This window comes from Arachis hypogaea, chromosome 11, assembly GCF_003086295.3.
Source record: "Arachis hypogaea cultivar Tifrunner chromosome 11, arahy.Tifrunner.gnm2.J5K5, whole genome shotgun sequence".
In the NCBI taxonomy this organism is placed as follows: domain Eukaryota; kingdom Viridiplantae; phylum Streptophyta; class Magnoliopsida; order Fabales; family Fabaceae; genus Arachis; species Arachis hypogaea.
The window spans coordinates 33,973,855-33,988,391 of record NC_092046.1 but is presented as its reverse complement, the minus strand read 5'-3'; the positions used below and the strand labels follow the sequence as shown (position 1 = coordinate 33,988,391).

Here is a 14,537-nt window from a genome sequence, read left to right as displayed (position 1 = left end):
TTAAGATAGAAAAATATGAATAGTTTAAATACGGGAAACCTATTGGGAACATGGATGATAAAAACAAGAGGTAGAAAAATTGAAAAGGATAAAAATAACTCAAAATAAGAAATTTTGGGAAGCATGCTCATGAGAAATCAAAGTGATTAAATTACCATGTGCATTTAAAAAAAAGTTATTTTTCAGTATTTAATAAAGGGGATACAAAAAGAATTCCCCAAATGCAAAATAAAAGAAATGCACATGGGATAAAAAAATAAAAATTGAAACATGAGCATGTAACATCCAAAAGTGGGAAAAATATGGGAAAATAGGTAAAGAAGTTTTGTTTTACTAAGTATGTATGTTAGGTGAGATCTTAGTCTAATTAAGGATTCACTTATTAGCTCACTTAGCCTTATACATATATCCTTACCTTTACCTTGGCCCCATTACAACCTTAATTAAAGACCTCATGATTTTTGGTATGACTGTATTCTATAATTGTTGATTGGTTAGATGAAGAACAAAGTTATAGAAAGGAAGAATAAAAAGAGGAATAGAGTGATTAACCCAATAAACACTGAGTGACTAGAGAGTAAACACAAATCCAGTGAGGGTTCAATAGCTCATTAACATTTATCTCTGTTCGAATTATCTAATTGTCGTGCAAGTTCATAAAATGCTTTTTCTCCCATCTCAATTGTAAAAAAAAATGCTTATTGATTATCTAAAGCTTGGCTATATATACATATATGACTCCTTGAGAATGTGAATTAATTTAACTACCTGTAAGCTTTATATATGAGTGAATAAATTAGAATTGCATGATGCATCATTCATATAGGTAGTTGCATTTAGATTAGATTGCATTGCATGACATTCCATCACTTTAACCTTACTTATTACCTTGGATTTAGCATGAGGACATGCTGTTGTTTAAGTGTGGGGAGGTTGATAAACCCATATTTTATGATGTATTTTGTGCTTAGTTTGAGTGATTTATTCAACTCTTTACCCACTTATTCATGTTAATTGCATCGTTTTACTTTCCCTTCCTTATTATGTGATGTATGTGAAAAACATATTTCCTATGCTTTTAAATTAATTATTTTAATCACCTTTAATTCCATTCGATGCCGTGATTAGTGTGTTGAGTAGTTTCAGATCTTCTAAGGTAGGAATGACTTAAAGGATGGAAAGGAAACATACAAAAATGGAAGGGAAGTGCAAAATGGAGTCCTTGAAGAAACTGGTATCCACGCGATCGCATGGACGACGCGATCGCGTGCCAAGCGCAAATCAGCAGCGACGCGGCCGCATGACTGACGCGACCGCGTGGCAAGGAAAAGCTCCGAATGACGCGACCGCGTGACCCACGCGGACGCGTGACAGAGGCTACGCACCAGAAATTGCAGAAGACGCTCCCAGCGAATTCTGAGGCCCTTTTTGGCCCAAATCCAAGCCCGGAAAGCATAGACCAGAGGTTATGAAGTGAGGGAATACATCCATTCAAAGAAGAGCTCGCCAATTTCCACTTTCCATGATTTAGATTAGCTGGGAGAGAGGTTCTCTCCTCTCTCTCTCTTAGGATTAGGATTTAGGACTTCTCTTAATTTTAGGAGTAACTCTCGATCCAGGTTTAATGTTTCTTTACTTTAGTTGATTATTTACTTTTGCAATTTGATTTATGAATTCTTCTATGTTCCAGATTATTTGAATTAATGTTATTTGAGGTATTCCAGTTTAATATTGCTTTCTCTCATTTATGCTATTATTGCTTTTACTCTGAAGACATCTTTATTCCAGTAGATTTACTTTTCCCCTTTTGGTTTTGGTTAAGAAATCAGTAACTCAGGAGTTATCCAATTCAACAGCATAATTGATAATTGTTATCTTGCCAATTGAATTGAACTTAAATAATCCCAATCTTTTCTTAGAAAATAAATAGGATTCGAAGATCAAACCAATTTGTCCCTTGACCTTCCCTTGCTTTAGCAAAGGTTAACTAAGAGGAATTAAGATTCAGCTTTCATTACTATTGATAAGGATAACTAATTTGGACTTCCAATTTCTCATATCGTGCCAAAAGTTTGCTTTACAGTTATTTATTCATTTTAATTGCCATTTAATTTACTCACCATTAAATTACTTGTTCCTCATTCTTGAAACCCCAATTTGCAATCTCCATAGCCAATAATAAGAACATACTTCCTTGCAGTTCCTTGAGAAGACGACCCGAGGTTAAATACTCGGTTATCAATTTTAAGGGGTTTGTTACTTGTGACAACCAAAACGTTTGTAAGAAAGGTTGATTGCTTGGTTTAGTAACTATACTTACAATGAGAGTTTACTATAACCTCTAAACCATCAATCTTCAGCTCTTTCAGTATTTTAGGTACAAAAATATTATTAAAGTTTCTGTCTCTATATTTAAAAATCTCAGTTTCCAGTGTCCCTACTTTTTGGAGGTATTGAAATACTGAAATTTTTGAGACAGAGACACAAATTTAAGTGTCAGTCTCTACCTCAACAAACATAATACTGAGTTCTTGTCCCTGAGTCTCAGTTCCAGTCTCTACAAACAAACGCTACCTCAAGGTTAGTTCTTAGTTTACTTTAGTTTATGGCAATGTTCTGAAAACCGGACCGGACCGGCCGATCAAACCGATCTGACCATGAACCGATAGCTTAAGCGGTTCGATTTATTAGCAGAAATCGATGTTCTAGAAACAGGATACAAACCGCTGAACCAGTCGGTCAAACCGGACCGGGACCCGGTCGGTTTATAAGAAACGACGCCGTTTCTTTTGTTGAAAGGAAATATTATAAAAACCAGACCGGACCAGCCAGTTTGACCGGTCTAACCGTGAACCAGCAGCAATTACGGTCTGGTTTGTCCCCTAAAACCGTTTCTCTAAAAATCGGAGGAAAATCGTCGAACCGGCCGGTTGAACTGGACAGAGAACTAACCGGTTTAAAAGAAACGGCGTCGTTTTCGCCAAATTTGCTTACTTTCACTCTTGGTAGTTGGTTCTAAAGCTCATTCGTTTCTTTCTCCATTTCTCCCTCCGTTTCTTTCATTCACAGAAGCTCATCCAAAAAACCCTAGTACTGTAAGCCTACACCACCGCCGCCGCAAGGAGTGGCATACTGCCGCCGTCCGTCCGTCTATCTAGCTTCCCTCGTGCTCCAAGTCTTCAACCCCTGTTCGCTGTCACCGATCGCAGCTGCTTCCTCGAGCTCGGCGTCCGTCGTCTTTGTCTGCTCAGCCGCGCTTCCGCCGCCATTGGTTGCCGTTAACATTCGCGCCTTCGTTCAGCCGTCATCTTCGTTCGCGTTCTTCGCCGTTCAAGTTTGCTCGGCGTTCACCGTTCGCGTTCACTCGCCGTTCACCGTTCGGGTTCGCGTTCGTCTGGAAGCCATGTTGCCTTGCTTCAAACTCTGCGACCAACCCGCGCGCTCCACCTAGCCGTCGAACTGCTCTCTTTTGTCGCCGCCGTGAGTTCCCTAAACCCACCACCAGACAATACACTCACACAACACCAATACTCTGCTTGAAACTCTGCAACTTCTTATTTCTATTACAATAAGTAACTATTTGATTTGGCAGTGATTTGGATTTTTTTCATAAACTGAATTAAAGTATACAATAGTTATGTTCTCTTCTCTATCACATTGATACTAAGCTTTGAATTCTCTTATTTCGCTTCAAGTTAACCGCACTCAACATGTTTGATGAAATGCTTTAACCATATTTCGGGTTGGTTTTATCATTTCTAGCTTTTAGAAACTTAGTAAGTTGATTGCATGTGAAATTAGAATAATTGGATCTTAGTAATTAGGAAATTTTAGCTGCACAAATAGCATCTTTGTAGAAAACTTATTAGCATGATGATTCCACTTGCATTAGTGTTCTTCTGGTAAATTTTAACGGTTAGTGTGAACTTGTTAATTTGCTAATTGTTCTTGTGTTGTTGTTCTTTTGTTCTTCTGTTATTTTTATTTTATTTTTTTGTTGTTGTAATTTTCTGTTCTTGAACCTGTTTAAGTTGATAATTTGCTAAATTGTTGGGCTGCTATTGTTTTAATTTGCTAAATTGTTAGGTTTCTGTGATTTAATTTGTTGGATTTTCTATTTAGGTCTTGTTCTTGTTTATTTGCTAAATTGTTGTTGTGTATTTATTGTTGTCTTTGAGATTCTTGCTGGATATTGGTGATCATTGATTTATTATATGCTTCATGTTTTCATTGTTTTCTTCTTCTAAAGGAAAAAAATTATGTTTTCATTGTTTTGTTGATTGTTTGTTTTGTTTCAGAAATTAATTTTTTGTGATAAATGCTCAAACTCTAAATGCTGTTCTGTTGGTTTCGCAGTGTTTGTTTTGTTTCAGAAATCAATTTTTTGTTATCAATGCTCAAACTCTGAATGTTGTTCTTCTGTTTTTGTTTTGTTTCATAAATCAATATTTTGTGATCAATGCTCAAACTCTGAATGTTGTTCTGCTGTTTTTGTTGTTTCAGAAATCAATTTTTTGTGATTAATGCTCGTACTCTGAATGTTGTTCTGTTTTGTTTTAAGGCTGAGTTTAGAAGAGGTGATTGATTTCTGAGTGTTGTTTTGTTTTTGTTTTAAAGCTGTGTTGTGTTCAATTTTCATTTTGTAGGAAATTCTTTGAGGTATATAAGAATTAAGAAGGAAGACTATTTTAACAGTATTATTCTGTTGATTCTGGTATGCTACAAGCTTGAACATAGAATTGAAGAGAGAAACCCTTTATTATTTTATCATTGGCCTATTTTTGGCATTGCATATCATTGTAGTTTGTTTATTCATAGAACTAGTTGTTTATAATCCCCTTTTGAAGTAAAAAAATGCAGTAGAAGAGTGTTTAGAACCAGTTGCTTTATTCATTGAATTTTTATAGAATCAGGTGTTTATTATAAAACGGTTTTTCCGGTTGAACCACGGTTGAACTGGTTGAACTAATAAACTAGTAAACCAGTAACTAGAGCGGTTCGATGACCGGTCTGGTTTTTTGAACCTTGTTGAAAGGAAAAAAGGGATTGCACACGTTTGGCTCCCTTCTCCAACTCCTTCCTTGGTCATCAGCAAAATGCCCTAGCCTCCACCAAAGAAAGCAAACCCTAGTCTCCACCAATCTTGTCGCCGTCTGTCGGAGTGAGAGATTGCTGCTGCCGCCTCCGTCGCACTCAAGAACTTCCGTCTTCGTGCTATCGGCGTTCGTTACTTCGCTCTCACCATCCCATGTTCGCTCTCATCAGTCGCCTGTTCGCCGTCGTCCGTTGCGCTCAACCGCTCTCCGTCGTCCGTCGAAGGTCAATGCTCACTGCTAGTGCTTGTTCTTCGTGTTTTTTTTATTGTCTGTCCAGAAACCAAACCCTCTTCATGCTTGTTCTTCGATGGTTAGTGATCGTCGTTTTTTAATACTCACTGTTGGTGTTTTGTTTTTCATTGATTGATGATTATTGATTAAGTGATGTGTTGCTGGTTTGTTTTTTTACTTTGTGCTTGAGTTAATTGGATGCTCTGTCAGTGCTTAGTGCTTGTTCTTGGTTGATTTGCTTTGCTCACTACTCTGGCTTGTTCTAGCCTATTCTTGATTAATTAACTCTGTTATTGGCTTATTGATTGATGCTAAATTGGTACGGATAAACTGTTACTGGCTTGTTCTTGGCTTTTTTGTTTGTTGTTAAATTTTGTTAAAGTTTCTTGATTTTGTGCTCATTACCTCATTCAGTGCTTTTTTTTTTTTTTGTTAATCATTGTGCTGAGCTTGTTATTCATTGGCTTATTGATTGATGCTAAATTGGTACTGATAAACTGTTACTGGCTTGTTCTTGGCTTTTTTTATCTGTTGTTAAATTTTGGTAAAGTTTCTTGATTTTGTGCTCATTACCTCATTTAGGACTTTTTTTTGTTGTTAATCACTGTGCTGAGCTTGTTAAAATTGGGTTAAAAACTTTGTTAATCTTTGTTAAAGCATGTTAATTTTTGTGTTAACCTTGTGAAAACTATGTGAAAAACTTGATTGGCTTTGCTCACTACTCTGGCTTGTTCTAGCCTGTTCTTGATTAATGAACTCTGTTACTGGCTTATTGATTGATGCTAAATTGGTACTGATAAACTGTTATTGGCTTGTTCTTGCTTTTTTTCTGATGTTAAATTTTATTAAAGTTTCTTGATTTTGTGCTCATTACCTCACTCAGTGCTTTTTTTTTTTTTGTTAATCATTGTGCTGATCTTGTTAAAATCGGGTTAAAATTGATAATCTTTTGGAGTTTGATGTATAATAGGTTGATTTCAAGCTGAGATTTTCTTCTAATAATGATACTGACAACTGGAATAACTTAACAATTGGACTATTCATTTTAGAGAGGAAAAACATCTACATAATTTTTATATTTTATTGATGAGCATTTGAGCTGTTTATATTTGAAGCTTGTAAAACAGATGGAATGCTTTCTATAAAAACCACGAGTAAGTTTAATGTTCTTCTCACAGTTAATTTTGCTTTGATTTCATTGAATACATGCATACACCTCAAGCTTGAATATGTTTTGAGCCATAGTATTAAAATGTTTTGAAAATTCTACTTGAAACTTTATTAGGGAGCAGCTCAAAATTAGGAGTGGAGTAGCTTGCAGCATTGAAAACCATCAGCACAATGAACTGGTGATAGAGGCAGTCATAATAATAAGTAACATGCCTGTAGACATGTTTTGTAATTTTATATTATAGCAATACACATATTCTATAATTTTTATTGTATTGATGATTTATTGATTGTTTTTATTGTGTTGATGAGAGTTGTTCTATAATTTATTTATTATTTTATTTTAAAACGGTTGGACTGGTTGGACCAATAAATCAGTGAACCAGTGAGTAAAACGATTCGATGACCGGTCCGGTTCTCAAAATCTTGGTTTGTGGCTTTGTGCTAAGCCTCAAGCTGTCAAGCACAATAAAAGACCAAATGCATATGAGGTACCTTTTTGGTGTGACTCTCCAATCTGACATATAATGATAACTAAGCTAGCCTTTCACATGGACCTGTATTGATTGGACAAACTAAAAGCCCAAAGTAGTGACAGAAAAAATTAAAGGCCCAATCCAAGTCCAAAAAAATGTTTCGTGGCTTAAACCCTTTAAACCCTTCCGAATGGCTTATTTTCGGCTAGAAGAGGAAGAGTAAGAGTAAGAGGAAGAAGAGTGCAGGTTCAATAGCACGACAAGTTCGGATTTTTGGGATATAATTCAGAGACTTGTTTTACTCTTCACTGCATGGCTAGGTGTTGATATTTTTCCATTTCAGCTCAGGTGATTCCATTCGGCTTTCATATTTTGGTTTGCCTGGTCGCTCTCGCGTGTACCCAAATGGCTGCACCCTAATCCCTGTTTTGTATTCGATTTCAATTGCAATTTCAAGCTCTAATGTGTTTCCCTCTTTTCGTCATCAAATTTATGACCTGAATCTCGATTCCTTGACTGCTTTTCAGTTTCATAAACTTGGGGGATTCTTCCCTCTTATGGAACTTGAGTTCTGAAACTAAATGTGAAGAACTATTTGTTGACAGTGAATAGGATGGATCACTTTGCGGGAGCTGAAGAGCATCTTGCTCAACAAAGACTGAGGCAGAAGCTTGATGAAGTCAATGTAGCTGCTCAAAATGACCTTGCCCCTATCCAAGACCATGTCAATTTCACTCTCCAGGTTTCTTCTTTCTTGACTGCTTCAATACGATGACAAATTTTGCACTTGCAAGCTTCCTATTCTACATAGTTCATTGTTTGATTGGATTTGACCTTTCCAGAAAGCATATTTCAAATGTGCGTATGAGTGCTTTGATAGGAGCAGAAGGCAGGAAGAGATAACTTCTTGTGTCGAAAATTGCAGTATTCCTCTTGCTAATGTTCAACAGACTTTTGATACTGAGATGCAAAAGTTTCAGGTAAGTCTCTCCTTCCTTTCTCAACTGTTGTTGCTTCTTTAATTGCAAAAGTATTGTGAATTAATTTAATAAACAAGTCTCAATAGTACAATCAACGATTAATTGTCTTTCATTCTAGGTAATCAGTTGAAACTCGATCCACTATTGATTATAGGGTTTGCAAACATTAAAATTGGACCCAATTCACACTTTACTTTTTCAACACTTTTTGATGAAAATTAATGGTTTGTTGTAAGAAATAGAGCAGATATGTATGTGTATGCATGCATCTTCGAAAATTTTGCATTGGAAGATCTTTGGACCTCCAAAACATTTAGTTTGATTTCCTATTGAAGATATGGTATTCATAGATCCATGTAACTTACCTCACCTTGTAGTAAAAGGCTTAGTAGTTTTTGTTGTTGATTTCCCATTATTTGGACAATAAATACCTTGTTTTGAACATGGTGCAGGAGAAATTGAATAGATCTCTGATGGTATGTCAAGATAGGTATGAGTCTGCAAAGCTCCAGCAGAAAGGTGGGGCCATGAATGATATGGTTTCCTGTGCTGATGAGGCGATCCAAGACAGTATCAAGATGCTACCACTTCTTGCTAATAAGTTGAAATCCTCCTTTGGCATTAAGGACAATGACTCCTTCTAGCTCCATTTTTTGTATCCAAAGATTTAGTTATTATTGTAGATGGTGCAAATTTGCAAGACATTATTTTGTAACTCTATCTAGAGTACACAAGATTTTACTGGATTTCTGTACTTAGAATGCTGGGGAAGCTTGATTTATCAATGACTTGAAGCAATAATTATGTGCATTTCGTTAGGTTTTATTTCGCTACCTTCAAATGTAACATTGTATACGATGTGATCATTTTAAATATTAATCGCAAACAACTTCACCCGTGCAATCTAGCCACCTGTTCTTTAAGCGGAATGCAAGCTCAACAATGCAGCATGAGTTTCTCCATTATTTCGTTCTTCAGTAGTATGGTACACTAACGTGAAAAGCTTATGTTATAAACTGGTCATAAGTGGTGATTTTTCTCGTGGGGAACAACTTAATGTTTCGTTTTATCGTTTGACTTTGGGAATTTTATATTTTAGTAGAAGTTGAAACTGTGAAAGATATATCAATGATTGTATTAATGAGGCCCAATCATTTTCTCCCCCTCCCCTCGAATTTTTTATTTTTAATATTGGAGTGGTAGTGGTGTTTTTTTAAAATGTGGATTATTGGGGTGTTATACTCAAATGTGGGATCGTTTAATTAGAGAAGCAGAAATCGGACCGTCCGATTTATTAGAGGTACAGAAATCGGACCGTCCGATTTGTGGGAGGTGCAGAAATCAGACCGTCCGATTTGTGGGAGGTGCAGAAATCGGACCGTCCGATTTGTAGGAGGTACACAAATCGGACCGTCCGATTTGTGGTAAAAAAAAAAATTTTAAGGTACTCCGATTTCTGTACTTCCACAATTTCAAAAAACACCAAAAATTACAATGTTAAGGTATATCACCACTTCTACTTCCATAACCAAAAAAAATAGCCCCTCCCCTCCCCCCAACAAACGATGATTGTTTTCCTCCCCCAAAAGAAAAGAGCTTCTGTCAATATATTAGTGCATATAGTATATTTGCTAAATTTTTAATAATAAAATAAAATATAAAAAAATATTTTTTTAAAAAAAATTATAATTTATATTTTTTTAAAAAAAGTTTTTTTCTTAAAAATAATATTTTTATGTAATAAATAAATAAATAAATATTTTTATATTATATCTAAATATAATTAATAGATAAAATTTTTTTATATAAAATATCTAAACATAAAATTATTTTTATTTTTTTAAAAATCTTTTTAAAATAAATAATTTAACAAAAAACTCAAAAATTCACCGTAACAAGCCCTAAGCACACAATATAATTTTTAAAGTGGTTAAAATTTTCTTTTTAAAAGCTTTTCCAAATACAATGAAAAATAACCATATAAATAGACTTTGAAGTTTGAATGATAGAATTTTCTTTAGTCTTTACCGGATATAAATATATGATTGCAATAGATATATTTTGGTGCAATTAATTTGGGTGTAAGTGAAGATAAGTAGAAGTGAACAGAACTAGAAGGAAGAGGAGGCAGCAGCAGAGTTTGGTGAAGTAGTATCTAAGCCTGAATTACCAGATATGTACTTCCTCAGTCCTCATTTCTTCTAATTTGCGAATTTTCTTGCTCAGCGTATATTTCCGGTGACAATTGTAGCACACAAACAATGCAAGCAGCATCTCTATCTCAAACCTTCATCGTAAATCCAACTCCACAGGTTATTTCTCTTCTTCTATTCTGAGAGAAGCCACTAATCGTAGATTGTTTATTTTTAAAATGCATATTTTGTGGCAGCTGCAGGTGGCCAGATGCAAGCAGAGAGTAGATGAGTTCATAATCCCCACCATGAATTTTACACGTCTGCCTCCTTCATGGAAGCTTAGACATGCTGCAACAAAAAGGCACTGCTGCTTTCTATATTTCAAATTGCGTCATTGTTTGTTCTAGTTCAACCTGCTTAAATTCATTCATATTAAATTTGAAATGTTCAGGGAACACGTTCAATGTCTTCCTAATGCTGCCGTTTTATCAGATGCTAGTATTCCTTAGCTCAAACCATGCTCATTTTAATCGAAACTCTTGATTTTTATGTAAACAAATTCTCTTGGACTTCGGTTTTTCTTCTTGTAGATACTGAAATTACTTGTGCACAGTTCGAGGAGTTCTCTGTCTCTGTTGGTGACATCAGTGATTCTAAAGAACTAAAGGTACATGCAGGCACAACCTCTAATCGAAATAAGTTTAAATGATCAGAGAAGGAATATGCAGGGCCAGCAGGGCAGAATCATGAAATAATTGTTTAGATATATGTACAATATGATAATTACATTATTCAATAATAAGCATATGCAAGCTCATGATTTTGCTCAAAAGCATAGTGTGTGTTCAGGAACACATATAATTTTCTGTTATATTCTTTGACACGTTTAGTAATGTGCAATTGGCTGTTAAATTGTCCCACACGTGTAATTTCTAGGGTTGCATAGTCATGGTTTCCTTGTGCCTGTAAATTTTAAATGGTGAATGCTTTGTTTAAATGCTTCTGTTCAGATAAGCATAAAGGTATCTGGAAGCAAAACTCAACAGATCTTTGATGATGTCTTTGGGAAAATGGTTGCAGCAGCACAACCAATTCCGGGATTCCGAAGAGTAAAAGGAGGTGAAGTATCTGTCGACTTATATATGAAGAACACTATCAAGTTTTAATTGTGTGGATTTATATCTAAATTTGAAGTGTAATGAATTTCCATGGATTCCCGAGCTAATAGCAAAAATAAAAATGAGAGAAAAGGATAGCCAATGAAAAAGATTGACTGAATCTATAACTGCTCTGGAACATAATTTTAGTTTCCTTTGTCACTAAACTTGAATTTTTCTTTTGTTCTCATGGCCAATTGCTGCTCCAACAATTTGGGGACTGCCAGGAAAAACACCAAATGTAATTATCCATAGTCATCAAGTCTCTGTTTTAGTCTCCATTGGCTATGTTGTTGTTGGCGTTTGGCATTGGTTTGTCATGAAGATTTGAATCAGATAGATACTTAATCTTTTCTCCATTTTCTCTTCCTTCTTACTATGAACAATACGTTTGGTATGTTTAGATAGAATCGAGGTACCAGTTATGCTCTGTTGTTGATTCAGCTGTATAGGTCTTTGATACAAAGGAGATTAATCCAATTTTTGCCATATGTTGTGTACAACAGATACCAAAAGAAATTTTGTTAGAGGTGCTTGGGCCATCAAGAGTGTACAAGGAAGTTATCAAGAAAGTTATCAACTCAACTGTAGCTGAGTATGTGGAGAAGGTATTTTGCCATATGCTATATTTGGATTAGGTTGCTTCTGTGAAAAGTATTTAACATTAATATCAATATGTAATGATTGCAGGAGCGGTTGATGGTTAGCACTAACCTGAGAGTTGAGCAAAGCTTTGAAGATCTTAAAAGTACCTTTGAAGAGGGACAACAATTCAGCTTTGATGCTGTGATTCAGCTTCAAAAGTAGAAGCGAATTACATTTGTTTATTCACACTTGTGAGAATACAGGAAGGCTAAGAGCAAACTTAGGGAGTAAAATAAGTTTACAAGGAATTTTTAATAGGAGAGAACTTGTAGGTAGTTTTCATAAGAAAATTTTATTCTTGATCATTGAAATTATAACATAGATGATACTATATACATTTCTGTAGCATTGTAATTGAAACATCATCAAAAATAAGAAAGAAAATTAATTCACATCATATTTTCTCATATTGTCTTTGTTATAGTTAGTGCATTATTGTGAGTAGTGTTCAATTTCATATTACTTTGTATCTATTAGAAGTCCAAATTCCGCTGCAGACTCTACAATTGGTATCAGGAGCCAACGTTATATTATTCATTATTTGCGTGGTAAAATTCAATTTTAAATATAATGGCTTCTACTAGTGGTAATGTCAAAGTAGACAAATATGAAATCGAGAAATTTAATGGGAAAAATGATTTTTCCTATTGGAGGATGCAAATGAAAAATCTGCTTATATCACAAAAATTACACAAGGCGCTGGCAAGAAAAGAGAAAAAGTCGGAGGAAATGAAAGATGAGGATTGGGAAGAATTAGATCTTGAGGCGCGGGCTACAATAATCTTATATCTTGAGAGGGATGTTACTTTTTTGGTAAATGAAGAAGCAATTGCAGCAGGCGTTTGGGCAAAGGTAGAGAATAACTTCATGACGAAGACTCTAACTAACAGGATCTACTTAAAATTCAAATTGTATACATGCAAGATGAAAGAAGGTACCTCAATCTGAGAATATATCAATAAGTTCGATAGGATTATATCAAACTTAAAGGATATAGATGTGAAAATTAATGATGAGGATCAGGCACTCATATTGCACTTTCATTACCGAAGTCCTATGAAAATCTGGTGTAGACATTGATGCTGGTGGGTGACACTCTGACCATGGATGAGACGAGAGCATCACTTTTAGCGGATGATCTACGTAAGGTTGCTACAAGTGTAATGTCATCTCCAAATGGAAGAGAGTATAATGATCAAGCACAAGGATTGTTCGCGGCTAGAGGAAGGACTAATGAAAGAGGAAAAGGTAATAAGCGTGGAAAGTCTTGGCCAAAATCTAGACCTCACGCGGAGAGAACATGCTTTAAATGTGGGGAGCCTGGACATTTTAAAGCAAATTATCCAAATAAGAAGATAACTTTCAAGAAACAGAACAATGGCAACCCAAAAGAAAAGCAAGAAGCAAGCTACATCTCAAATGATGAGGAGGACTGTTACTCTGTGACAGAACAATCTTATGAAATCTTCAATAAGTGGATTCTTGATTCAGGAGCATCTCACCATATGTGCCCAAATAGAAAGTGGTTTACTACCTATCAAAGCATAAATGGTGGCATAGTTTTAATGGGCAATGATCATACTTGTAAAACTGTGGGGTTGGGTACTATAAGAATCAAGATGCATGATGGAATAGTAAGAACCTTAAAGGATGTGAAACATATTCCAGACTTGCGGAAAAATCTTGTTTCCATAGGTTTGTTGGAAAAAATGGTTGCAAAATAGTTACGAAAAATGGGGTACTAAAAGTTGTTTGTGGTTCTTTAGTAGTGATAAAAGGAGTTCGTCACGGTAATCTTTATTCTCTTTTGGGGACAACAGTCATAGGTGAATTAGCAGTTGGAATCGGTGAAAATAGAGATCAAACAAATTGCACAAGAATATGGCACATGCGGCTTGGACATATGTCAGAGAAAGTTCTATCATTGCTTTGTGGACAAAGTTTGCTGAAGAATATGAAGAAACCACAAATGGAATTTTGTGAGCATTGCATGTATGAAAAGGCACACAGGGTGAAATTTTCTACAAGCAAGCACAAAAGCAGAGGGTTGTTAGACTACGTGCATACTGGTGCTTGGGGCCCGTCTAAAGTTACTTCCAATGGTGGTTCCAGGTATTTTGTTACTTTTGTTGATGATTATTCCAGGTATGTTGGGGTTTACTTCCTCAAGAATAAGAATGAGGTATTTGACACTTTTAAGCGATGGAGAGCAATGGTTGAAAACCGAACAGGTAAGAAGCTGAAAACTCTATGATCAGATAATGACACAGAGTACACGGATGGGGCTTTCAAGGAGTTCTATGATCGAGAAGGCATTGTGAGACATTGGACAGTTAGAGAAACACCACAACAGAATGGAGTTGCTGAACGACTGAATCGTACACTACTTGAGAAGGCATGGCGACGTGCTGGCTCAATCGTCCACACTAATCCTTGGTCCTTCAACCAGAATGACGTCCTTCGCCAGTTGACCCTAGCGGGCCGGAACGAAAATGGTACGTCTGTGTCATCATCCACCTACAACAACAGCCCCATTTTGCACCTGCAGTACGTGTCTGACCCCATCTTTCTTTGCAGGGATCGAATTCGTTCCAGATCGTGATTAGAGCCATATGGCTCTTTACAAGAGCCGCCAGACCTCACTCCG

The 14,537-nt window shown here is 35.9% G+C and overlaps 2 protein-coding genes across 14 annotated transcripts; both read left to right on the top strand.

Moving 5' to 3' along the window:
- Nucleotides 1-3,025: 3,025 nt before the first annotated feature.
- On the top strand, nt 3,026-8,856 carry LOC112720661 (uncharacterized). 12 transcript variants are annotated; one of them, XM_025771689.3, is made up of 6 exons: nt 3,026-3,480; nt 4,647-5,406; nt 6,613-6,701; nt 7,579-7,715; nt 7,816-7,953; nt 8,406-8,856. In XM_025771689.3, the coding sequence occupies exons 2-6, from the start codon at nt 5,249-5,251 to the stop codon at nt 8,595-8,597; spliced, it is 714 nt and encodes a 237-aa protein (XP_025627474.1). In that variant the 5' UTR covers nt 3,026-3,480; nt 4,647-5,248; the 3' UTR covers nt 8,598-8,856. The 12 variants fall into 12 exon arrangements, with proteins under 12 accessions (XP_025627474.1, XP_072062810.1, XP_025627476.1 ...); XM_072206709.1 differs by having other exon boundaries at nt 3,027-3,480; nt 4,647-5,319; XM_025771691.3 differs by lacking the exon at nt 4,647-5,406 and having other exon boundaries at nt 3,028-3,480.
- A 1,175-nt stretch (nt 8,857-10,031) lies between these two features.
- LOC112723851 (uncharacterized) lies at nt 10,032-12,297 on the top strand. 2 transcript variants are annotated; one of them, XM_072208047.1, is made up of 8 exons: nt 10,032-10,101; nt 10,180-10,265; nt 10,343-10,449; nt 10,679-10,755; nt 11,099-11,207; nt 11,473-11,486; nt 11,752-11,853; nt 11,936-12,297. In XM_072208047.1, the coding sequence occupies exons 3-8, from the start codon at nt 10,434-10,436 to the stop codon at nt 12,050-12,052; spliced, it is 435 nt and encodes a 144-aa protein (XP_072064148.1). In that variant the 5' UTR covers nt 10,032-10,101; nt 10,180-10,265; nt 10,343-10,433; the 3' UTR covers nt 12,053-12,297. The 2 variants fall into 2 exon arrangements, with proteins under 2 accessions (XP_072064148.1, XP_025631024.1); XM_025775239.2 differs by lacking the exons at nt 10,032-10,101; nt 10,180-10,265; nt 10,343-10,449 and having other exon boundaries at nt 10,471-10,755.
- Nucleotides 12,298-14,537: the final 2,240 nt, after the last annotated feature.